Genomic DNA, 27213 nt, shown 5'->3' on the forward strand with positions numbered 1-27213 from the left:
AATCTTGATCATTTTTTCATTTAAAGTTAACAAGGATATATAATCATTTTTCATATTATTTATTATGAATGTATAATATTTTGACAAGTTTGATTGTAATTAATAATTTGAAGCTATATTAAATATTGGTAGTTATTTATTTTAGTGTAATTTATAATCAGTTTTAGATAAAAATTTGTTCTCCTAATAGATAGTGTTGAATATATTTTAAATTTATATGTATGTAATATGAACTAAATAAAATGTTCGATGTAAATTTTAGTTTTTACTCTAGTTATAAATTTAAAATTTCAAAATTTCTTCTTTTGAAAACTTTTGAACATCGTGAATTTTCATAAATAAAATGATAGAAATGTATATTTCTCTTTTTCTTCAATTCTTTATGCCACAAACATAAAAAAAAATTCACTTTATTTTAATTCCTTTTTATAAATTATTATCTATGCTGAGTAAGAAATTAAGGATGTTAAATTTTAACTATCTAAAGAAAACAATTTTTATTTTTTTGCTAATAAGAAGGGCTAAAAGCCCAAACAAAAGCACCTAAAGATTAAACTTAGATGTCCAAGAGCCACATGTATAAGACTAAGAAAGGGATATAGAGAACGTAGGAACATCAAAATACTCTCGAGAAATACAATCATCAACATCAAGCTTGACAAGTCTATCAACACAATAATTAACTTATTTACAAATGTGACTAAATATAACAAACCTAATTTATTTTAACAGTCCTCTAATGCTATTCAATAAGAAAGTAAAAAAACAACTTTTATTCTTTTTTCTAATTTGAATTAATAATATGATATTGTTATTTAAAAGAATAAAAAATAAAAGTGATTTTTACATACACAAATGAATATAATAAGTTCCAAAAAAAAATTATGCTAAAAACCATAGACAACCATATTTATTAGAAAAAATTTAAGTCAATATTTAATTCCAACTAAGAACGAGAAATCAATAATCAATTACAAGGAAAAAAATTAAACATAAGTTACAAAAATATTCATTCATTATTTATTACAAAAGTTATTAAAATCTAAAAAAATAGATAATTTGTAGCTATTCACCATTTGAAACTTTTAAGTCCAAGTTCTTCTTCCCAAAGCACCTATGTGATCAAACAAAAATAATAATTTATCCTATTAAACATATAATGCATCCAATATATTAATAAGTTTTTAACAATATATTAACCATGAAAAATATTCTCCAACAAATATGATTTTAGAGATTTTTATTGACTTGATACACCTTCTTTATCCAACATATATATTTAATTTATTCTTACTAAAATGTACATAATTAATTAAATAAATTCAATACAAAAAGATAAAAGATTGTCCACCTCTACTTACCTGCTTAAACTTTATTTTAAGTTTGAAACTTTTGATTTCCTTTTAAATTTTTTTCACTCAATTTTTCATTATTTTTCTTCTTTTGTGTTGTTTCTTCTTTTTCACGCCTTTCATACTATTCAATACTTTTCATTATATATTTCTTTAAAGCTTTGAATTCATCATCATTATATTTATAATAAGTGTCTATCTTCTCATGCAATTAATTCACCACATTATCAATATACAAGTAAGTGTCTTCAAAATCTAATGCTCGTGTTGCCAATTTAATTAATTTAGGACAAATATTTCTATAATGTTCAATGACAATTTTACATCATTTTTTAAGACTCTACCTTTAGAATCTTGAACCATAATATCTCTTGTATTTTGTCTCTGTCTCTTTATAATATATTGATATGGTAATTTCTTCAAATCCCACAAATTAATGACTTTCAAAGAATGACAACACAAGAATCCTATGGTCTCAAGTTTTCTACAACTGCACGACAAAATTTGATTTTAAGGATACCAATAAACTTTATGTTTCCCAACCATATCTTGAATGATAACTACATATTCACATAAATTGTGAGTTTCATTGCAATAAACAAAATAAGCTCCAATCATATTCATTTTGAAATAAATTAAATATTTTTGGAGTATTTAGGTGTCCAACTTGCTTTAATAATGGTGAGTGCTCCATCTTGAGTTGAGGAAGTTTTTTCCTACTGCTGTATTCAACTTCTAACTATTTGTACTTCTTGTTAGATGAAGCTCTCTCAAGGTGTTTGAAAAATTGCATTATTGTTTACGGTGAAAAATGACAATTTGTAAACAAATAATCCAAAGATCAATCTGGGGACTAGATTTAGGTCCTCTTTGGGTTCTTTTAAGTGTGTTGTTAACGTGATGCTCAAATAAACGGCGAAAAAGAGTATTAAGCAAGAATAGGGAATAGTAATTGTACAGAATTGAATAACTAACGTAGAAGTTGGTTATAGAAGAGTATAAAATAGGAAATGAATTACAGAAACAGGAACAAAAGCAATTTAAACAAAAGCAACTTGAATTGAAATGCAGGAATGGAAATGTGCAGGAATTTAAAGGTGCGTGAATGTAAACGTACAACTTATCACAACGGCGAACAGCGGCCACCGTCGGTCTCCTTGTAGCTGGTGTCTGGCGCGGTGCAGGGTTTCAGCGTCTTAGAGTGTTTAGGTGCGGTGTCTGGGTGCAAAAAGTCGTCCCTTGTGAAATAATGCTTTGTAGTATTTATAGACATGAATATCACCGCCGTTTTCCTCCTTTTGCGGGCACTTCTTAGTAACTGCCTTCAACTGTTGATGCTCACTATCCACGATTGCTTGTGATCGTGCTGTTTGTTGTAACCGCTATCGCCCATGATCTCCTTTGCGTAGTGGTGAATGTTGATAACTACTGGTAACCGCTTTTGGATTTTTCAATACTCCTATCTTTCGAGTATTTCTGAGAGAAACCTAAAAAACTCTTTTAATGTTATGGCCTTGGAATAGTTTCTTCTTGACTTCTCTTTTTGAGCCATTCTGGAGTTTTGAGAGTCTGTCTGGGTCTTGTGGACTTAGAACATTTTCTTTGCTCATTTCTGTTTTTCGAGCAATTTTGGAGGGACTCTTGAGCTCGACCAGATTTGTGGACTTAGAATATTTTCTGACCACTTCTTGTTTTTCGAGCAATTCTAGAGGAAATCTGGAACTCAGTCAAGTTTGTGGACTTAGAATATTTTCTTACCACTTCCTGCTTTTCGAGCAGTTTTGGGTGTCAGGTACTTGGAAACTCATCAAATATTCCTCGAAAAGCCATCAATTTTTTGTGGACTTAGAATATTTTTCTGTTAGTCCTGTTTTTCGAGCAGCTTTGGGTGTCAGGGACTTAAAAACTCCTAAAAATTCCTCGAAAAAACCATCAGTTTTGTGGAGTTGGAATATTTTCTTGCCAGTTCTATTTTTCGAGTAGTTTTTGGTGTCAGTGGCTTAAAAACTCCTCAAAACTTCTCGAAAAAGCCTTTAGTTTTGTGGTCTTAGAATATTTTCTTGTCTTTCAAGCAGTTTAGAGAAAAATCAACAATGTGACAAAAATCTCTTAAAATAGCTCGAAATGTGTTCCTTTTAATTAAAACCAAAGATCTTCCAATATTCTCTTATGTTCAGGTTTATCTTTGGCTCCTTCTTGACCCTCAAAACTTGTTGAAATGTAGTTTCCTTCAAGATGATTTTTAACTTAGAAAATTTTCCTTATCCCAAACAATTATGTCTAAGTTTGATCTAACATAATCTTTTATGTCACCATTAAAACTTTCACTTAACTAGGTACTTTACATTCCGATAATATATATGTCTTTCATATAGCAACTGACCCATTTTTCTTTTACTTTATAAATCAACTAAGTGTTATTCTCAACACCATATTTTTGGAGTAGAGAATCCCAAGTTTTCTTAAACTCTAATTAATCTTTATAATCATACATGCAAGCTTTAAAATCTTTCAAAAAGTAAGAACTATCCTTCACCATGTTTTCAAGTGTCACACCATTTTGCATAATATGCCAAACACAATTCATGATACGTCTTTGGCATTACCTTTGCCAAAGTTCTTGCATTAACAAAGTCTTAATATGTAAAAATAGTTCTAGGCTTCTTTTGCTTATATGTAGCTAAAAATGTCTCAAATAGCCATACAAAAGATTTGGTTATCTCATCATCTAATAAAGTTGTCCCAAAAATTATTATTTTTCAACATTGATTAACTCCAACAAACACACCAAGTGACATACATTCTTTGTTTGTATAATACGTAGTGTTAAAAGTTATATGACATCACTAAAAATAGCATAATCAATCATTCTTGCATTAGCCCATTATACATTTATGATTTGCTCCTCACTATCTAGTTGCACAACATATTGAAACAAAGGATTATTAGATGTTTGGTTATGAAAGTACCTTAGTAAGTTGCAAGCTTCCCCAAATGTCAAGTCTCAGACGGTTTTTCTATCTTGCTTGGTAAATCCAATTACATCTTTACCTCCTACTTATTTATTGATGAATTCAAGAGTTGCTTTTGACCTTATACCAGAATCATCAACTTAATCTATTTGCATTCCTTACACTTCAAATTCATAGAATATATACTTTCCAATTTTCTGGTATAACTTTATGCCTATTTTTATTTCACAACTTATTCTTGTTTTTACTTGAAGAATTTTTGTTAGAATGTCTCATTGGTTAGCTTTTTTAAAATCTTCTTTTGAACATATACATCTTACTATATTCATATATTTCTGCAAACATCAAAGCTCATTACTTCACCATAATCTAGCCAAAATTTTCCAGCTTCTTCTGTTGTATTCCTTATTTCGGTATTTTTTTAATTGTGATAGACCTACACAAAATATTATAAAAAACAATTAATTAATATTGATTAACAAGGGGCAAGACATGTTTTAGTTAAAGTTGTGAAAATAACTTAGAGAGAAATTAGACGCCTTGTTGAATAATTTAGTTTGAATAAAAATCTTTAATTTATTATGAAATTTATGAATAATTTTTCAACTTAGATAATGAATTTGATTATGAAAATGAAGAATCAACAAGTAAAAAAAAGTGAATCAACTTATATTTATATACTTTTTTTGTATTATTTCGAGTGCTAACCAAATGCATGAACTTTAGTTAAAAAGTTTTATCAATCATTATGGTAATATTGCGAATAAAATAGAAAGTCAAATGTTATAATTATTAATAAAGAAAGTAAAGGGTTATTTAATTTAAAATTATTTTCTTTTAAATGAAAAGTTACTTCCGATAACAACATTTTTTCATAAATTTTTTTTATGTAAAAGTAAGATCACATGTATCACTACTTTTGAAGATAGTTTAAGTAAGTTTTTAATTTTTTAAATTAATAAATATATGATTTGTTATTTATCCTTATTCTTAATTCTTACAAACGGTTAAGATCAATGCAGTTTAACCTCTTAAGATCCGAGTTGCAATTTAGAGGAGCCAAATCTCATATAAATACGCATACATTTTCACAGTTTTATCTGGTTCCTCCCTCCTCGCGCAACCATCGAACAAAACCTACGCTACGCATTCTCTCTTTCCCTTTTCTTTCTCTTTCTTTCTTTCCATTTCTTTTCACTGCTTCCGGTGAGTTCATCTTTCTTTCTGCATTTATCTATCCGCTTTTTCTTTTTTATTATTTTATTTTTGGGTGTGGTACTGTAATAGTTGCTTCAATTAGGTTTTGGAACTGGTAGGGTTTGGTCACTTCCATTTTTCTCTGTTTTCGGGTTTCTTTTTTCTCCGGTTTTGGTCTGGCGCCGCAGGTGTTTGCTCAATTGTTCAAGTAGATTGACTGTTGATATATGCCATGTATTTTTCCATTACCTGCTGATTGATTCACTCTTACATAGAGAAAATTGTGATTGTAACTTTCGGCATTGGGGCATCATGGTACATTGATATTTACATCTGTTTTATTCGTAGTATGTTATTCTAAAGCAATGCACAGTGGAAATGTTACCCTATCCGGTAACATGGTTTTGTTCCTGTTCTATAAATAATTTGTGTGTCTAGGAGGGTGTTAAATGTGTAAATCAGTAAATCTATTGAATATCTTTCCAATATTCATATTTCATAGGATCTTAGACTGACTTATGGCTTGCAGTTTAATTTTATAATTTTGATTGCTTGATATGTCGGAAGATGAAGTGGTTTCTTGTCCTACATAATGATATACTGAAGGATAAGATTTTGGTTATATTAGTGCATTCTGTTATTACAAGTGTGATACTTGTCAGCTAATATGTTTCATCAACAAATGCAGCCAACAATTCAGGAATCATGGCTAGGGTTTTGACTCACTCAATTAATGTTCCTGGCCTACTAGCTGGGCAAAGACATGGTCAGCATAAGGAATCGGCAAAACTAAAAAGATCTGTTAAAATGATGTATACCATACGAATGCCTGCATTAAGACTCTCAGGGTTCTCAGGACTACGTGCTCTTAATCCTTTGGATACTATGTTGAGACCTGGACAAGATTTTCATTCTAGGGTTTTAACTACAACTTCTTCTAGACAAGCAAGGGCCAAAAGATGCATACCTAAAGCCATGTTTGAGCGTTTCACAGAGAAAGCAATCAAAGTAATTATGCTAGCCCAGGAGGAAGCAAGACGGTTGGGTCACAATTTTGTTGGAACGGAACAGATTCTATTGGGTCTTATTGGTGAAGGCACTGGTATTGCTGCTAAGGTTCTAAAATCAATGGGAATTAACCTTAAAGATGCTCGTGTGGAAGTGGAAAAGATAATTGGAAGGGGCAGTGGGTTTGTTGCAGTTGAGATTCCATTTACTCCTCGTGCAAAGCGCGTGTTGGAACTCTCACTGGAGGAAGCTCGGCAACTTGGTAAATGCTGTTTTACCTCTGCTCCTTTGTATATCTAATTACTTAGGCTAGTTTGGATAAACTTCTCAATAAATACATATAAGAGTCAAAACTTAAGTAGTAAAATGAATCAAACTGCTTCCGTAAATTAAAATTAAACTTCATTTTTTGCGAAGCTTTCTCATTTAATTTCTCTAAAATTTAAGATGATAAGTTGTTTTTAACAGGAGGAGTTTTATTCATTTTTTACATTGATTTCCTTCACTTTTAAGGATTTTTTTAGAAGTTTACTCAATCTAGGCTTTAGTTGAAAAAGTATTTGTATTGCTGAGAGTTTCCTTCCATTTACCCATTATCTATTTCTTATCATTTTCTTCATGGTTCTTTCTTGGAATTGTATTTAGTTGCAATATTTTGTCTGCACTTGAGCTTACACGTTGGAATTTTCAGGTCACAATTACATTGGATCTGAGCACTTGCTTCTAGGTCTTCTCCGAGAGGGCGAGGGTGTAGCAGCACGTGTTCTTGAAAATTTGGGTGTTGATCCAGCTAATATTCGCACTCAGGCAAGTATTGTGTCCTCATTTATTCCGTTTCTCAGATATTTACATTGTATATGAATATATTTATATCCTAACTTTTGTTTAAATCTTGTATTCTCCACTGCACTGGGTGGTAACAGGTTATTCGCATGGTTGGTGAGGGTGCTGACAGTGTTGGTGCCACTGTTGGCCCTGGAAGCAGCAGCAATAAGATGCCAACTTTGGAGGAATATGGCACCAATTTGACCAAGCTAGCAGAAGAGGTAATCACAAGTGCCTAGTTTTCTTTTTGACAGATGGGAGATGAGTTTTCATTCTGCGCAGAAGTATAATTATTTCTCTTCTTGGGCCCTCCCAAAAAAACCCACATTACAGGGAAAATTGGATCCTGTTGTGGGTAGGCAGCAACAAATTGAACGTGTCACTCAAATTTTGGGTCGTCGTACCAAAAATAATCCTTGTCTCATTGGAGAACCTGGCGTCGGGAAGACAGCTATAGCTGAAGGTCTTGCCCAAAGGATTGCAAATGGTGATGTTCCTGAAACTATAGAGGGAAAGAAGGTTAGTAGAAATTATTTGATTTTTTTGGTCTTTAAATTATATTGGAGTAGCACCTATGGTAGAAAAGTTGACAAAAAATCATTTAAGGTAGTTTGGTTATGTACAAAGGCCACTGGAGGCAAGGAAAATGTTAGAAAATTATTAAAAGGAATTTAGTGATAGGGGTTATTTATGAGAATTTGGTTTTTGATTGAACTCAATGATATCATGTGATCCCATGTAGCCCATTTCACCTAGTGGGATAAGGCTTGTTGTTGTTAGTCTTTAAATTGTAGGTGGTTCAATTCAGTGCATCTACTGTTTCATTTTCATTGAACAACTATAAGCATGGTTAACTTGCTGGATCTATGTAAAATGAATCTAAAATAATATCCCGATTCTTCTATTTTTTATGTGGTGGCTTGGCATGTTGACTATGAAGGGATTTTCTTGTTTCAAGATGTTTAAACCAGTATACAATTATTCTGTCTCATTTTCAGTTGTTTGATAGGTTGATATTTTGCATTTCAGTTTTGCATAAGTATTGCTCGAAGTTCTTGGATTTTGGGTGTTTAACTTACTTCTGGGGATCCTTGAATGATGGGAAACTTTTGTTCCTCATGAATTAGGTTATAACCCTTGATATGGGTCTACTTGTTGCTGGAACTAAATATCGTGGAGAATTTGAAGAGAGATTGAAGAAACTAATGGAGGAAATCAAACAAAGTGATGAGATAATCCTTTTTATTGATGAAGTTCATACTCTAATAGGAGCTGGAGCTGCAGAGGGGGCCATTGATGCTGCAAACATATTAAAACCCGCTCTTGCCAGAGGTGAACTACTGGTAATATTTTTTTGTCATGTTCAAAATGGTTTATTGCCTTTTGACTTTGACCTTAGATTCAATTTGTGTAATTTATATTGGGTGAGGACCAAGGTTGGGGTTTGTGTAGCCGTTGAACGGTCATATAAAAAATTGAGACTTTGTGCTACTGATCAATAGTCATATGTTTAGGTTATTTTTACAATTCTGTACCTTATGGAAAGGAATATTGATTTAAATAGTTAAAACTTGTGACATTTAATATCTCTATTATAGGTGCATGTGTATCAATCTGTAATTCTGATAGATGATTGGCATGTAGTTGAATCAAAATAATTTGTGGAATTTTCAATATTTAGTTTGGAATGCTTTTATTTTGAATAATGCATTCGCATTTTCAACATTTCAATCTTGGTCAATAGTTTAAAGAATGCGCAGAATGATACTGTGGACTGGTTGTGAAATGTGAAGAATCTGGTTATGCCTATACTAAACCTGCCACAATTCTCATCTCTCAAGATAATAGATTTGGTTAAATGCAGTTACTGTTGCTTAGTTGTAACTGTTCTAAAAGTATGAAAAAATTTTATGCAGTGTATAGGAGCCACAACACTGGATGAATATAGGAAGCACATTGAAAAGGATCCGGCTCTAGAGAGGCGATTCCAGCCTGTTAAAGTACCAGAGCCAACTGTCGATGAAACCATACAAATTCTGAAAGGACTTAGAGAACGGTATGAAATTCACCACAAGCTCCGTTATACAGATGATGCTCTTGTAGCTGCTGCACAGCTGTCACACCAATATATTAGGTTTGTCATATATTATACTTCTGTACCTTTAATCTTCATTTTGTGACAAGATTCCCCCACTCCCTCTGCCCCACCATTATTATGCTGCATGTTTCTCAGGATATATATATATATGAGGTGAGATTTATCTCTTATCTCTTTGAATTGTAATACAATATAAGATTTATTTTGAATTCCTAATATAGTTATTTGTTATAAATGAATTAAAATGCTTTTTCTATCTAGTTATTTCCTTACCATGTATCTTATGTATTTTCTAGCTTATAAATAATTGTAATTCATGCAGTGATCGATTTTTACCTGACAAAGCTATAGATTTGATTGATGAAGCTGGTTCCCGAGTTCGGCTTCAACATGCACAGGTCTTGTTCATTTATCCTTCTCTAAATTAGCTTTCTTCTTTTATTATTTATTATTGAGCTAATTGGGCCAGATTTACATATTTTCAGTTACCTGAGGAAGCTAGAGAGCTCGACAAGGAGGTCAGGCAGATTGTGAAGGAGAAAGAAGAAGCTGTTCGGAACCAAGACTTTGAAAAGGTGATGCTTTAGTCTAATATTTAACTTCTAAAATTTCAAATTCAGAAAAAGGTAATGCTTTAATCTAAGATTTAACATCTAAAAGTTTAACATCAGAATTTTGAGGCCCAATGAAATAACATGTTTGTATTTTAAAGGTAGTGTTTTACGGTGAATAAACATGGACAATGGAGTTGTGGTCTGTTGAATTTAAAAGTTACCTCTATTTCTAGTTTGTTGGATTGAAAGAATGGTGCAGTGGTTTGTTCCTTGTTCAATTATACCCACTAATATGTGCAAATTGTTTTGGCTATTAGTGGGTTGATGATTCATGATTTTTTTAATAGGCTGGAGAGCTACGGGATAGAGAAATGGATCTTAAGACACAGTTCTCAGCACTTGTAGAAAAAGGCAAGGAAATGAGCAAGGCAGAGAGTGAGGCAGGAGATGGGTGCCTTGTTGTGACTGAAGTTGACATACAACATATTGTTTCCAACTCAACTGGCATTCCTGTCGAGAAAGTCTCCACTGATGAATCTGATCGCCTCCTCAAGATGGAAGATACCTTACACAAGCGAGTCATAGGTCAGGATGAAGCTGTAAAGGCCATTAGCCGGGCCATCCGTCGAGCTCGGGTTGGACTGAAGAACCCTAATCGTCCAATTGCTAGCTTCATCTTTTCTGGGCCAACTGGTGTGGGGAAGTCTGAGTTGGCCAAAGCACTGGCTGCATACTACTTTGGTTCTGAAAAAGCAATGATTCGGCTTGACATGAGTGAATTTATGGAAAGGCATACAGTTTCAAAACTCATTGGTTCCCCTCCTGGATATGTTGGTTACACTGAGGGTGGTCAACTGACTGAGGCAGTTCGGCGTCGTCCCTATACTGTTGTACTCTTTGACGAGATTGAGAAAGCCCACCCTGATGTATTCAACATGATGCTTCAGATCCTGGAAGATGGAAGACTAACAGACAGTAAAGGAAGAACTGTGGACTTCAAGAACACTCTTCTTATAATGACATCAAATGTTGGAAGTAGTGTGATTGAGAAAGGAGGCCGTAAAATAGGATTTGACCTTGATTATGATGAGAAGGATAGCAGTTACAATCGAATAAAGAGCCTGGTGATTGAGGAGTTGAAGCAATACTTTAGGCCTGAGTTTTTGAATAGGTTAGATGAAATGATTGTTTTCAGGCAACTAACAAAACTAGAGGTGAAGGAGATAGCTGTCATAATGCTGAAGGAAGTGTTTGAGAGATTGAAAGTCAAAGACATTGACCTTTCGGTGACAGAGAGGTTTAGGGAAAGAGTGGTGGAGGAAGGTTATAATCCAAGTTATGGGGCTAGGCCTCTTAGAAGAGCCATAATGAGACTTTTGGAGGATAGCATGGCTGAGAAGATGCTTGCCAGAGAGATTAAAGAGGGCGACTCTGTTATTGTGGATGCTGATTCTGATGGCGATGTGATTGTGCTCAACGATAGTACTGGAGCCGCAGAGTCACTAACAGAAGCTCTTCCCGTGTAACGTGGTTTCCCTTTGCTAAGTTGTACTTTTTTTCATTTAAAACCATAGTCGTAGTCTGATTTAGTTGCCAATGGACGCAAAGCTTTTAACTCAATGCTGGCTGGTCAGTCTCAAGCATTGCATGACAAGGACAGGTTCTCCCGAGTATCGCCAAATGACCCACATCGTATGATGATCCTAGATCCTCCAAATTAACTGAAGATGAGAGTGAAATTGATGTTTAGGAAATTCTAAATTCTTAATCTTATAGTAGAATTTAAAATTCTTTAGTTTATTAAAGTTCTTCACTGCAATTCTTGAAATTTTAAATTCTTTAAAAACAAATATCCAAATAAAAAATTTTAATATATAGAAATATAAATTCTTATAATAATTGAGTTACTCATTTACAATATTTCATCGAAATACAATCTAAATATCTTAAAATTTTAGTAAAGTTTTCTCTTTAATTTTAACAATCCAAAATTAATAAACCCATTAAAATTTTTTAACTATTAATCATCAATCAAAAGAGGCAATATGTTAGCACCAAACGTTAAAATTAATTAATTTAACTATTAAATTATCTTGTATTATTATAATAATATATATTAAATTTGACATAATTTGAACATTTATAGATATATTATTTAAAAAATGATATTTATGTTATAAAAAATGATATTTACATATTTTTCAAAAATATAATACTTAAAAAAATTAATGTGACAAATTACTTCTTAATTTTAGTTTTATATAAAAATTTATAAATTTAATCTATTTGATAAGAGCATTTTTAAACTTACAGGAGATTGATCAAAAACATTTAAATTTGATGTGTTGTATTAACAAATTTCAATATCCTATAGTTATAAAAACTAAAATAATAAATCTAATAAGGGGCCTAAACTCTCGATAGCCTACAACTTAGTCATTTAATAATCTAAAAAGTAAATTATTTAGCCACACAAATTTAATTGAAGACATAATAACTACATAAATACAAATGAGAAATAAAATAATATACGTACTTCACACCTATTCAGTTATTAACATGTCAAATCAATGAAAATAATTTTATCTAATTCAATTTCAAAGAATAGGAGCATAATTCAATGGTTAAAATAATTTCAAGGCTATAATTGAAAAAGCACTAATTTTTAAGTTTACAATTAAAATACAACATGTGTAGATAAAGAAAATATATAATGTAAAAATGTGCACAACATTAAAAAATTATATGATTTTAATATTATAAGAGATAAGAATGATAAAAAAAAAAACTCACATTTTATATTACAGTTCAATCTTAATCTAATTCTTAAAATGAACCAGACCAAATCAAACCACATTTCTAATAAATTTATATAAATTGTATTTTCAATTAAAAATTATTTTTATTCAATTTTATCATCACATTATATAAATATATAGTGCATTACTTTTATTTATTTTAGATTCTCTCTTTTCTCGACTGAATATTATTTCTTTATTTTTTCTATATCAATACTTTGTTATTTTTTATAATTTTTATCTTTTTAATCATCAATTTTTCTTTATTTTTTATTTTTTCAACTAATTCATTTCAATTTTTGAACTAATGTTTACTCTAAATTTCTCAAAAAATAATAAATAATTTTAATAAATAAAAATAAAAAATTGATCAAAACTAATATTTATAATTCAGTTCAGTTCGATTTTTTAAAATCATATGCAAACTTATTTTTATGTGTGATTTAAAGGAGTCGTTGAGTAAAATTCGAATAAAATAAACCGCAAACACTCTTAATTTTTATACGTGTGTGGGTGTGTATAGAATGAAATATGAAATAAATATATATTAGAAAAATGAAAAATGAGTATTATAACTCATTTTTCAAAGAGAAACTCTATTTGCTCATTTTTGTAGAAATTTTCATGGCACGTTGAGAATGCACAGAAAAATTGGGTAATTGTGATGCTTGATCTGAAATGATGAAGCGTCAAGTTGTTACCTAGAATATTAGCACGTTCTAGATAAGTTTTTCAAAAATCTTTGTTATTAAATTGGGTAAATTTTTATGCATAATCATTTATAATTAGATAATGATTTAATATTAAATAATTTTTATGTAATAATAATTTAGATAAAATTAATTAAATTTTTTAATTATACTTATCCATTTTAATGCATAAATAATTGAAATGATAAAAAAGTAACTTTACATATGATATAAAGCTTTATAAAATATAAGAAAAAAAAATCCTGAAAAAATCAAAACATATATACACCAAATATATAATTATGTAATTATACCTCTCTTAAGATTGAAAAAATATCTTCAAATTTAACTCAAGGTATTAAATGGATTCTCACTTATTTAATGAAAATTATGTCTTTTTTATTTACTCAAATTTGTTTCACGAAAACTTGTGCTTTTCTTTTTTGTTTCTTCTTACTATAACTCTAATTAAATCTTTACAGTTATACAAAATACAAATTTAAAAAGTATATTAAGAACATGACTAAAGTTTTAAAGCGTAACAAATATAAATAATTAAAATAAACAATTTCTTTTTTTTTTATTGAATTGGTTTGACATTTCAAAATAAAAATAAAAAACAGTTTCTTTCCTGTACTAATATGTATATCCTTGCTCTTACCTTATTTGAGTTCTCATTCATATTACATTACATTCTTAAGAAGAAAACTAAAATCCTAGTAATAACACATAACTTATCATTTACATCTTTCATGATGCATCAATACAAAACTTTCAAAATCAATAAGATAAAGCAAAAGCAAAAACAATTTGTTCTCTAAATATTCTATATTTTTTTTCACCCACTTCATCGTCTAAGTTATATTAGAGGCTGAATTCTATTCCTCAAACCCATTCAAATTATAAAAATTACATATTATGAAAATAAAAATAAAAATAATTAAGATAATATAATTACCTATGATTTTGTAGTTAATTATTTCTATATATGCGTCTTTATAAATTATTGATAGTAAATAATAAGTTATCAAGCAAAGATAATAAAGTAAAGAGTATATTTATCAATAGTTCCAAAACTTCTTTGAATTCATTTTTATATGTAGATTTGGACACAGATTTTCTCCTGTTTTGACGCAAACTGAATAGTTCAGTCAAATTTTTTTTTGTATTTTTGCTTAAGTGAAAATTTTTGGCTTAAGCAAAAATACAAAATCAACTTATTGGACATCTAGTTCACGGAAGAAAATTTAGATCATGTAAATTTACTAAATATATCTTTTTTATTTTTCTCAATCTATTATCACACCTTTAAAATAGACTTTATAGCAAAGATTTAGAACTAAATGCAACAATAAACTTGAAAAAAAATCTTTCAAAAAACTTCTTTCTACAATACATAATGGAAAATTAATAACTCTAAAATTATATTTTCCTTTAATTTCAATTTTCAATAAAATAAAGGATTTTGAATGGGAACAATTAGCTGAACATAAAATAGTTAGAATCAGAAATAAACATGAAAGAAAATGGAATTAATAAAGATAATATTTATAAATAAAACTAAGCAACAATAATTTTGAGACTTGGAGTCCTCGTACTTTTACTAAAACTTTAAATTCTAAACTCTAAGCCCTATACTAAATTTTAAATCTTAAGTCTTAATTTTTAGACCCTAATCTCTAATCTTAAGCTCTTAAATTTAAACTTTAAAATCTAAATATTAAATCCTAGTATATAATTGTAAGTAATAAATTCTAATTAATACCTTATAAATTATGTCACTCTTAATCTCTAAATTTTATCCTTAAATACCTAAACCTTAAACACTAATTCCAAAATTTGAACCATCAAACTTTAAATCCATAATCATAAATCTCAAAAGTAAAATCACCTTAATCTGGAATTCAAAATCTCAAACCTCAAACCTTGAGCGTTGTCCTTAAACCTAACCCTAGATCTGAAATCTAAACCTAAATCATTAACTCTAACTCTTACATTAAAATGCTTATACTAACCTCGAACTCCTAAACTCTTAATCATAAATTCTAAATAGGTTATAAAGGTATCTCTAAAATCTCATATGAGTGACTGAAAGTGAAGAAATGGAAGCATACAAATAAAATTAGGAGAGGAAGAACACAAACAAACAAAGATAAAAGAGAATAAAATTAGGTAAAAAGGAAAAGAAAAGATAAAAGAGTGGTTGTATATTTTTTAAAATTTACTAATGTTTTTTTTTTCTGTGCACTTTGAGTATCATAAATTTAAAATTTGAAAATAAATAATTAAAAAGTATTATATGACTATTTTTAAACTTAATTAATTTTTAAAAAAATATAATTATTAATATTAAAAATTCTATCTTACTATTATTTTAAAAAATGTGAAAATTTTAAAATTTATTATATTAATATTAAATTAAAAATAAAATATTATGCTAAGAAAAACACTTAGTACGACAAAAGAAAAAAATATCCCTGTAAATACTTTTATTTGAAAACATTCCTAAAAATATTCTCGTTTAAAAATCTTCTATATATATATAGAAAGAGAGAATGGGAATGGATATTGGCGAAGCTTCACTTGGTTTAGATGGCCATTGACGAGCTTCCCAGTGATTCAGAAACTCAAACTCCGCTGCTATTGGAGACAGTGGACGGCGCCGTTAACTTTCACGGCGGCCCTGTCCTACGATCTACCTCTGGTGCTTGGAAAGCTGCTGCTTTCATTATCAGTAATAATCTTCTCTGATCTCGAATGTTTGGTTTAGTTGACATTCTTATTTTACTTAGGATTTAATTTATGTATGGTCCAATCTTCTTCTCTAGCTGTGGAAGTGGCTGAGAGATTTGCTTACTATGGAATTAACTCCAACCTAATAAACTATTTGACGGGGCCTCTTGCTCAATCAACGGTAACGGCAGCGGAGAACGTTAACCTCTGGTCTGGAACAGCGTCATTGCTCCCTCTACTGGGTGCTTTTCTTGCTGATTCTTTTCTTGGCCGTTACCGCACTATCGTTTCTGCCTCCCTTATTTATATTCTGGTATTCTCAACAGAATAAAACTAACTAACTTGTTTTTGTTACTTCCTCAGCTGAAGTAGCTAACGTAAGATTGGGATGAATTGCAGGCGTTGAGCCTGTTGACTTTGTCGGCTATTCTTCCCTCAGAGGGCCAAGCTGGTAGTTCTGAGCCCCAACTCATATTGTTCTTCTTTTCTCTTTATCTTGTTGCTTTTGCACAAGGTGGACATAAGCCTTGTGTTCAGGCTTTTGGAGCTGATCAGTTTGATGTGAATCACCCAGAAGAACGCAGGGCGAGAAGCTCTTTTTTTAATTGGTGGTATTTTACCTTCACTGCTGGTCTCTTGATCAGTGTTTCCATCTTAAACTATGTTCAGGATAATGTTGGTTGGGCTCTCGGATTTGGAGTCCCTTGCATTGCCATGGTAATTGCATTGGCTGTTTTCTTACTCGGAACTTGGACTTACCGCTTTAGCATCCCAGTTAAGGAACGAGGACCCTTTTCTAGGATTGGTAGGGTCTTTTTGGTTGCACTCAACAATTGGCGAATCACTCCTTCGCCAATCGCCTCTCAAGAGGAAGCTCCTCCCACTCTGCCTCGCCAAGAAGACTCTCAACAGTTTAGGTAATTGTCAAATTCTCTGAAACTTTCTAACGCACTCTCAAGTGCCCTATTTATTTACAAATTCTCAACTTCTCTCTTTATTGATATGTGATGCATCTAGCCCATTAAAAATGAGTTTATCTTTGCCATATGTAAATTAAATTTATTCTCTGACGTGCCCCTGCAGTTTATTGGATCCAAATCCCAATTGTGTATCGCTTTCTGTTTACAGATGAATCATTTATCTCAATGTCACTAAGTATAAATTGCTAGGGGATTATTTTGTTTTCATTATTTTTTGGGACCATACTACAATTTTCTTATGGAGAAAAGTTTCTACCATACAACACGAGATTGTCAGATTGTGTATTATTATGAATTTTTTTTTCTGAAGTAATGTTGGGTTTGCACATGACTCTCAAATTTGGCAGTTTCCTAAACAAAGCATTAATTGCATCAGACGGTTCAAAGGAAGAGGGAAAAGTTTGTAGTGTTGCTGAGGTTGAAGAAGCAAAGGCAGTCCTCAGGCTTGTTCCAATATGGGCTACGAGTTTAATTTTCGCTATTGTGTTTGCTCAAACTTCTACCTTTTTTACCAAACAAGGTGTTACAATGGACAGGAAAATTTTTCCGGGATTTTATGTACCTCCTGCGTCTCTTCAATCCTTCATCAGCCTCTCCATTGTGCTTTTTCTTCCCATTTATGACCGCATTATTGTCCCCATAGCAAGATCTTTTACTGGTAAACCCTCTGGCATATCAATGCTACAGAGAATTGGAACTGGAATGTTTCTTTCCGCAATTTCTATGGTAATTGCAGCTTTTGTGGAGATGAAAAGACTCAAAATGGCTCGTGACCATGGGCTGATTGATATGCCAAATGTGACAGTTCCAATGAGCATTTGGTGGTTAATTCCTCAATATGGCGTGTTTGGAATCGCTGATGCCTTTACAATGGTAGGTCTGCAAGAGTTTTTCTATGATCAAGTCCCAGATGAATTAAGAAGCGTAGGTCTTTCCTTCTATCTAAGTATTTTTGGGGTTGGGAGCTTTCTAAGTAGCTTTCTCATATCTGCTATTCAAAATGTAACATCCAAACATGGCCGTGATAGCTGGTTTGCTAGTAATCTTAATCGGGCGCATCTTGATTATTTCTATGCACTTCTAGCTGCTCTCAGTGCGGTGGAGTTATGTGCCTTCTGGTTCTTCTCAAAATCTTATGTTTACAAGAGAACAACCACATAGAAGAAGCTGGAAATCTGCAACCACCTTTACTTCCACTTTGTTTAATAGCCAATAAGAATGTAATCGGCTGACTATTTTGCACGAGAATAAATCTAATCCTTTTGTTGGACCATTCTATATGCGGAATTTACTGATCAGATATTGCACCAACTATTTATAGGAGATGCAATGCAAAGCTAACAGCCAACTCTTAACTGATAAAATGAACCAATTGCTTTATGTTTTGGCAACGAGGCAAGTTAATTGACCCACATTTTATTGAAAAAATTTAACAATTGTCGCAACTGGAGCAGCCGTTACGGGAGAAAATGAAAATGGTGAATTGAATATGGAAAAGAGAAAAATTAGAGACCACAGGAGTTGTCACCAAAATGTTTTAAAGAATCTTGAAAAATTTTGAAGACTAATATAACTAAATCTGAGTTTAGGAATTTAATTACACGTCCTAAAGGTATTAACACTTTTGTAAAATTTAGTTACCATAAATTTGATATTTTATTTATTTTTTAAAAAATAAGGGAGAAAAATAAGATAAAAATAATTGGAGCTAATAGATTTTGATCTTCACTATTACGTACTCTCAATGGAATGAAAAGATCAAGACTATGTAGTTCTCAAGATAAAACTTTAAGGTAAAGACTTTATTGAAAGGTTGATTGGGTTAAATGATGTCAAAATATTTAAAGGAATGTATATATAATATTTGGAGAATAAGATGAAATTTTTTTTCTTGAGTTATATGATCTGTACGAAGGATAGAGAATTTATACATCACTATTATTCAATCATAAAGTAAAAAAATTGAAGAAATCCTTTTGAAGGATGAGAAAGAAGATTGAAAATAAAAATCCTTTTTTTAGAAATAAATATTAAAAATGAAAGACATGTTTGTTATTTTATTTATAAAACAATAATTTATGTTTAATGACTTTGTGATTTATAAATGATAGAGTAATTTATACATTATTATGAATAATCATTACAGAAATTAGAAAATTTACTTGTGATTTTCTTTGATAAGAGAAGGTAAGTGGATTTTTTATATTTGAAATAAAGCGTATGTAAATTCACATGAATGTGGTACTACATATTGTAGATAGGCATACTTATAAAGAACCGTTTAAGATCAGACCAAGCTATTTCTAAACGAGGTTTGATTCACTTCAGAACCTTTTATTTCGCGCTCCTTTGTTGCCACTAATCTCTCTAACCATTCTTGAGTTTCAGATCTAGCAATTCCAAGAGAGTAACACCATTGAAAGATTATCTTTTGATGCATGAAGATGAAGTGCATCATCCATTGGTCAATAGGAAGAATGCTCCTATTCCTCTTACTAAAAATAGGAAGGTACGACGAGTCCATACTCCAAGCGCAATTGAGAAATATTCAGAAATGAAGCTCCCTAAGATAAAAATCAAGCAATTTCAAGGACCCCTTCGATTTCAAGCACGGTTCAAAATGACCCGAGTATGTTGAATTCTATGGATCTATTGGGATTCCTCCATACACTAAATCTAAAAGTCAGAAAGAAAGGTCAAGACATAGACAATGAGAAAAAAGTGGAGATTCTGGAGAAGTTATTTTTGGGGCAATTGGAGTTGTCCAACCAGTTTCAAACTGCAAATTCTGAACCAGTTCTTAAAACACTGAACCAATTAAAAACTTTTCAAATAGTTTAGTTCAAAAATATGAATTACATTTTCGATTCATTTTTGTTCATGTTCGGTTCTTGATGTGAATTGAATTATGCCCACCCCCAATTTTAATTTTAGCTAAACTGCCACCTTAAAATTTTAGGACATGCAAATGATAAGTAGTCTATACATCACTTCCATAAATCCTTGCATGAATCAAAATGAAATAACTAAGAAAAGTAAAAAGATAAGGGAATTTGAATATATTTGTTTGAAATTTTACTTTAAACCAAGCTCATTTATTTATTTTATTATAAAAGTGTGAGAAATGAAAATTTAATTTTACAATTCTACAAATGTGAATGATAAAGAAATTTATATATTATGGTAATTGATTGTTACATGGATTTAAGAATATTTATTTGTATTTTAAAATTAAAAAAAATTAATTTTTAAAAAAAATTGAAGTGTAATTCATATCACATGAAATACTAGATAATATAGTTAAATTGGTATCCTTACAATTTTATAACATACAAATGATAGAATAATCTATACATTACTGTTATAAATTATTAAGCACAAGTTTTTTTTAATCTAAATTTATGTTATAGTATAAGAAGTTATATGTTTATATGCATTAATTTTTTTTTTCAAGCACAATTGACAAAGTATTTTAGATTTTGTTTCAAAATTAATATTTATTGTAATTATTAATTAAAGAAAGACACTAATATGTCATGCATAAAATAGTCTTTCTATACAAGCTTTCATGAAAAACAAATTGTCACCTAAAATGATTACAATATCAAATAAAAAGAGTGAATTTTAATTTAAATTCCTAAGTTTATTTGTCTCATTTTGTTTGAGAGCAAATATATATCAAAAAGTAATAAAGATTTTAAAATAAGATCATGAAATATTGTCTCACAAGGATTATTTTTAATTACTAAATTTTTTTAATTTAATTGTTTGAATTCAAGAATATAAAATTAAAAAAAAGGATTAAAAATGAAAGCAATTAAAATAAAATTAAAAATAACGCAACCTCTGATAATAAATTGATTAAGAAGAACTTAGAAATGTATCATTTTACTTTTACACTTTTCTATGTTCACTTTTAAATTAATTCTAGTTCCAATTTTCTTATGATTGCAATCCACTCATATTAAATTTATTAACACCCAATGGTCATGTAAGGTAAAAAGAAGAAAAAGGATAAAGAGCACATGAATTGTTAATTTAATAATGATTAAAAGAGAAGAACTAAGTTTGATCTAATCTTTTGTCTTGTTTTACCTATAGATTCATTAATTATATGTGGCACGGTCACTTACACTATAGTTCATTATGGTATGTTTAAGAGTTGTCAATTTTGATATACAAATATAGCGCAACAGGATAAACACCATTAATCAAGAACAGAAACACAAAATTATCATAAATCATAAAAATTCCACAAAGTTATGCAAAGAATCAACCATAACCCTAACTATAGATTTAGCTAAACATAATATAAAAGAGAACTAAAATAATACTAAACAAATCCATAATTATTCGAAAAGTAAATGCAAACTAGAGGAGTCTCCAATGAAAAAGAGATAAAGAGAGTTTTTGATCCTAAGACATGCTTCCAAAGCTCTAATAGTTATCAACAACTGGCCAATACCAAGATTGAAGATATAAAAGGTGAGAGGTGTAAAAAGATGTGAAAATAGATATGAAAGGGATGAAATAGATATATAAGTTGTACCCCATGAAGTTCCTCTAATAGGGTTTTAAAACCCTAATATTTCTTCATAGTTGTACTTCTTACAATTAAGCATGGTTATGCAATATCATAAGCACGGTCGTACAAGTGGCTCGAAGCACCCATGTGCTGGCTACTGTGAAACTCTATTTTTTTTATCTAATTTGGGCCTAAAATGCATCTAAAAATCTAATTATGTCCTTTAATGTCAAATTGCATAGTTAATATATAAATTAGTACAAAACCTAAATAAAATAATGATCATACATAAATATATCAGCTATAAAAAAATGCTAAAATACAAACTTATCACATTTGCTAATTATTATTATTAATATGACTATTATTGAAATATACCTCCAAGAATCCATATAATTGAATCAAGCTCACATGATCGCTTTTTGTTTAAAATTCATTTTTGGTCTATAAAGATAACAACATAATAATGAGAAATTTGGTCCCATTTCATACTCAAATGACTAGCCTATGTGAAAAATAAACCATTTATCGTTAAACCTAGTGGTATGTTATTAAAAGGAACATGTTTCTTGTTTAGATGCTAATAATAATAATAAGACTTAATTATATTTTTTGCTCCTATAAAAGTAGTACCCTTTAATTAGTTCTTAAAAAAATTGTTATAATTTAGTTCTTGACTTTTTGAAAATATTTGAAATTAGTCTTTACTGTGAAGTGTCCTCTTTTACGTGATGAACTTGATAATGAAAATTTGGTTCATCACTGTCATGTTATCACTATTTTAATATTTTATTATCTAAAAGTTAATATTTGTAAAAAAGTCCTTAAAAAATATTTATATTATTTTAAAATAATTAATTAATCCAAAACATCTTGTTCAACCTTGTTCACTCTTTATTCTTCTTCATTGTTGGTGTGACAACGCAATAGTAGTAGACAATGATGGCAAGGAAACCTAAACGTGGTCATTATGGTGGACAACAAGAGCTTCCCTGTTCTATTTAACATGACTAAAGTTGAAAAGAAAGACACATTTACTAAAACCTTCATGCCTTCCACTAAACTAATAGGTGGCTATAGGGTTCTCATCTACCTTGACCTTCTAAACCCATTAAGGCATTGGAAGGTTGCAAGTGGGAAGAAGTTGACCATAGTCCTTTCATGTTTAGGTAATGGATTATTTCTGATATAAGGAATAGTCTTCTTAAACTTTGGCCATACTGCATCAATCAACTTTTGAACTTTAAAATTTAGTACTTGACAATTTTTAATTAAATGCCCCACAGCTCCAACATGATAATTGTATTTAATCTTTAAGTCATATCCTTTGGCTTTCATTTTTGATAAATTGTGACAATAATTCTATTTAGGTTATTGGAATTGAGTAAAATGTACTATAGGCATTGTTTGATTATTTTATTCTTATGGTTGATGTTTGAGTTTTGGCCAGTTAGATTAAGTAGAGATTGAGTAATGATATGTAATTGTAATTTCATTGAAGGAGGATACTTTAAATGCAATTGAAATTGTCAAGGAAATGAATTTTGCAAGGTTACAACAATATATGGATTTGTTGGGAAATGATTATGAAGTGGTTGGTAGAAATGGGTTGACAAGGGGGTAAAGAGCTATGACACTGATATTTGACATATTAGCAGTCATATTATGAGATTCATCTTCTTTTCTTTTTTTAGTTTTTGGTGGATGTTTCTCTACATTATTCATTATTGTGGCGAGATCGTAACTAAACTTTACACTTTTCATGTCGCTCTCAAATCTTTCACTAATTACCACCACACAATTTGAAAAAATTTACTCTCAACCATTTTGCTATAAAATGGTGAATAAAGAATGTCAATGAGCATTATCAAAATCTCTTTTTCAAATAATGATGGTTGCACTTGAGCAACTAAATATCTCCATCTTTGGGCATACTTTTTGATTTTTTTTTTTTTGTCTTTCTTGCTCATACTTTATAGTGCATTAGATCTGGAGTCATTTCAATATTATACTTCTATTGCTTTAGGAAAATATTTATTAGGTCTTTCAATGAACGAATATAAACTCGCTCAAGATGAGTATACTAAGTAGAAACTGCCCAAGTCAAACTGTCCTAGAAGAAATGATTTAACAGTTTATCATCATAAGCGTATAAAGCCATTTTTTAGCAATATATTGTCAAATGGCTCTTAAGGCAAGTGGTACCTTTGTACTTATCAAATCCAAGTAATTTGAATTTTGGTAAAATGACTATACCAAGTATTGGACATAGTTTAACAACATCCCCAAGTTCACAAGTAATTCCCTCTATTGCATGTAACCTTTCTTTTAAAATCTTACATTTCTCCTTAGAAAGGTTATCTTTAGTAAGAGAGGAAATATGTAAGTTTTTGAAGATTGAAGGAGGATACATGGGTGGCATAGGCTAGTTTGAAGATTTTGATATATTCCACAGGTAGTAGATCGAGATATTAGGACTGAGATCTATTTTGAAAGTATGAGATGGTTAATGAGGTTGAAATTGTAGCCTCTTGAGGATTGGATTTAGGGAATAAAATGTTTGGGAGAAATGATATGAGTGAATTATGGATAGGATGCACTGGTAAAATACAAGTGATGGGTTGATTTTGCACATAAGTAAAGTGTGTATAAAAGGTAGGATCACTAGTTGAGCTTATGATTAGGGGTTAATAATAAAGAGGAAGGCCATAAGGTGGCCATTGGACGGACCCGTTAGGTGACAATGTCAAGTTGTGGATTTTTGTTGGTGAGTGGTGTTATTGGCTTTGTCGATTGTAATTGTAAGGTTGAAATATATTAATTTGAAAAGATTTCCTTAACAAGTCTTCTCTTCAAAATTTGTAGCATTTGCATGATCTTGAGAATTTGCTCTTTAAGAGTGTTAACTTCGTCTTTTAACTCTTTGTTCTTTTGCTCTAGTTTGTCCATGATTTTAGCTCAGAAATGAGTGTGATAAGAGTTTTGAGGATACAACCTGGAGTTTTTTTAATTGATTTTTAATTTTCTGGAACATAGAAGAAAAATAAAAAAATAGTAATATAAATTTATTTAAATAGTTTGACTATTAGTTTTAATTTGCATGATACGTGCTAGCGTAACCACAACAAGATAGAAATTAATGAGATTACGGAATGAAGATGATATGAGTCAACAAAAAAGCATTATCATCTAAAATTCAAGTGTTATAAATAAAATATAAGAAATTTTATCAAGCCTTCTTTGTTTTGACATTATTAACTTCAAATCTTGAATTAATTCTATACAATAATCAACAAATACATTAGTTTCTATAAGATTCTACCATAGATGTATTTTAATTTGAGCCATTTTTGACAAGTTTGGAAGCCCAACAATGGCTCTATTTTCCAAATATGCCAATTGGGCAAAACGTCTCATCTAATATTCAGTTTCTTTGTTGATTATTAACAAGTCATTTTTTATGTTATTAATCTCAACCTTTAAGCTCAACCTTAGCCTTCGTTGCTTGTAACTTCTATTGATTGATTTTTTTTCCCTAGGTTGTCACTTTGTCTACTATCTGTTGTTGAAGGTCACCTATCTTACCTTGTATTTCCTTAACCTATTTTAGGAATTCTTTACAATCATTCCTGACACATATCAAGAGGTTTATGATGAATCCTCATTTTGTAAATATTTTACCTACCTTTTTAATAGATTTTTAATAGAAAAATAGAGTTAGAAAATATATATACTATAAAAATTTCAATTATGTCATTAATTCTAATTTTCTTAATTTTGGTTCAATTTGCATGATTTTATAATTATCTTTCACAATTTTTGTTAAGTAGAATAATTGTACAGGAATTTTTGGACAATAATCCATGAGATTTGAGCTATTGAGAGAAAATTGGGTGAAAATACTTACTTCAAGTGCCCAAAGTTGTCAGGCCTGTGATTTATTATTGAGTAATCTATAATATTTTATACTTGTTAAATGTTAATTGAAGGATTAATTTGGTATTGGAATAGATTTAGATGGAGTTTGAAATTATTAAAAAAAAAAAAGAAAAAGTGAACAGTATCGTATGAACAGTGTCAGATGAACAGTAAAACCGCCTATGAACAGTGCAAACCGCGTACATACTGTGTATGAACAGTGAAAACCGCATATGAACAGTGAAAATCGTGTATGTACAGTGACATCATCATGACATCATGACTGACGTCACATACGTGTACAGTACGCGTGCACAGTATTTTTCTGCGTGAATAGTGCCCTGAACAGTGTTTCCGGAGTGAACAGTAAGGCGATGAACAGTGTTTCCGGGGGTGAACAGTAAATTTTGAAAATTCTCTATAAAAAGGGGGTTTCACACAAAATTTTCATTTCTTCACCCCTATCCAAGGTTCTCAAAGGTTCTAAGGCCAAATACCACCATTTCTCTCATACTAAACCTTCCTAAACTTAGATTTCTTGCCAGATCTGAGATTCTACGTCTATTCTGAGGGATTTAAAGTAAGTTTCTTTAAGTTTGAAGCTAGATTTACCGTTTGTTTCTCTTCTTCTTCTCTTTCTCATAGAAGTTCATGGTGTTCTTAGGAGAAACTCCGTTCTAAAGCCAAATCTTCGGTGAATCTTGCTATAAAACAAGTAATATTCGGTAGATCTAGTGTGAATCGTCATTCTGAGGTAAGAGGAGTTTACTTTAACCTATGAACTACGTTTTGAACGGTTTAATATGCTATTTCAAGATGTTTTAATATGATTTTGTTAGATCTATTGAATAAAAGTTATTTTCTAAGCTGTAACTGCTGTTAATTGATTTAAAATGCTGAGATTTTGGCTGATCTACTATAAACTTGTCGTAGTTGAGCTATTAAAATAATTTTAGCGGTGTGCATCATGCTGAGATATATGTTTTGCATCATTATAGAGTCGAGTTACATGTTTAGGTGAGTAGACGTGTAACGGTAAGTTCATGCTGAGTTGCTGTGCTGTGCTGTCTGGATCCAAATACCGAAATGGGTCGCTCCCGGACCGGCTCGGTTCCTTCTGGATTACTTAGGCTGTGAAACCAGCTGGAAACCGTTTTCATGCTGTGCATTAGATGGGCTGGAAATGTATGCGATTATTGCTGTGAGAAATATTTTGCTCTAAATATATGATTTTATTTTCTTTTTGTAAGCTCACCCTTGCATTTCTTTCTATGTCGTTGTGTGCGTGTGTACTGCGATGATCGTACGGTGGTACGTGAGCAGATGTAGCAGGTGTTGCATCTACTTCACAGGCTGCAGGGCCAGTGGAGAAATGATAGAAGCTGAAGTCGAGTAATATTGCATCTAAGTCCTTTTTCCTTATATTTTAAGACCTCATGTAGAGGGAGCTACGTAGTATAATTTTGGGTATTTTTTAATATTATGAACTAAATGTAATATTATGTTGTTCTGTTGGATATTTGTTGTAAGAAACTCTGTTTTATTTTGAATGAGAAGAGAATTT

General features: G+C 30.7%; 2 protein-coding genes across 3 annotated transcripts; both read left to right on the forward strand.

Moving 5' to 3' along the window:
* The first annotated feature begins 5391 nt into the window (after nt 1–5391).
* Nucleotides 5392–11897, forward strand: LOC113871675 (chaperone protein ClpC, chloroplastic-like). The gene is made up of 10 exons (XM_027508774.1): nt 5392–5530; nt 6210–6791; nt 7221–7336; nt 7453–7575; nt 7688–7873; nt 8482–8697; nt 9271–9488; nt 9775–9850; nt 9938–10027; nt 10354–11897. Exons 2-10 carry the CDS (start codon nt 6227–6229, stop codon nt 11530–11532), a joined length of 2769 nt encoding a protein of 922 aa, XP_027364575.1. The 5' UTR covers nt 5392–5530; nt 6210–6226; the 3' UTR covers nt 11533–11897.
* A 4152-nt stretch (nt 11898–16049) lies between these two features.
* On the forward strand, nt 16050–18477 carry LOC113872551 (protein NRT1/ PTR FAMILY 5.10-like). Of its 2 annotated transcripts, none has more exons than XM_027510183.1 (4): nt 16050–16227; nt 16322–16539; nt 16626–17143; nt 17554–18477. In XM_027510183.1, exons 1-4 carry the CDS (start codon nt 16086–16088, stop codon nt 18365–18367), a joined length of 1692 nt encoding a protein of 563 aa, XP_027365984.1. In that variant the 5' UTR covers nt 16050–16085; the 3' UTR covers nt 18368–18477. The 2 variants fall into 2 exon arrangements, with proteins under 2 accessions (XP_027365984.1, XP_027365985.1); XM_027510184.1 differs by having other exon boundaries at nt 16626–17137; nt 17554–18441.
* The last annotated feature ends 8736 nt before the right edge of the window (nt 18478–27213 follow it).

Source organism: Abrus precatorius, unplaced genomic scaffold (genome assembly GCF_003935025.1).
Source record: "Abrus precatorius isolate BTA unplaced genomic scaffold, Abrus_2018 Scaffold7, whole genome shotgun sequence".
Classification (NCBI taxonomy): domain Eukaryota; kingdom Viridiplantae; phylum Streptophyta; class Magnoliopsida; order Fabales; family Fabaceae; genus Abrus; species Abrus precatorius.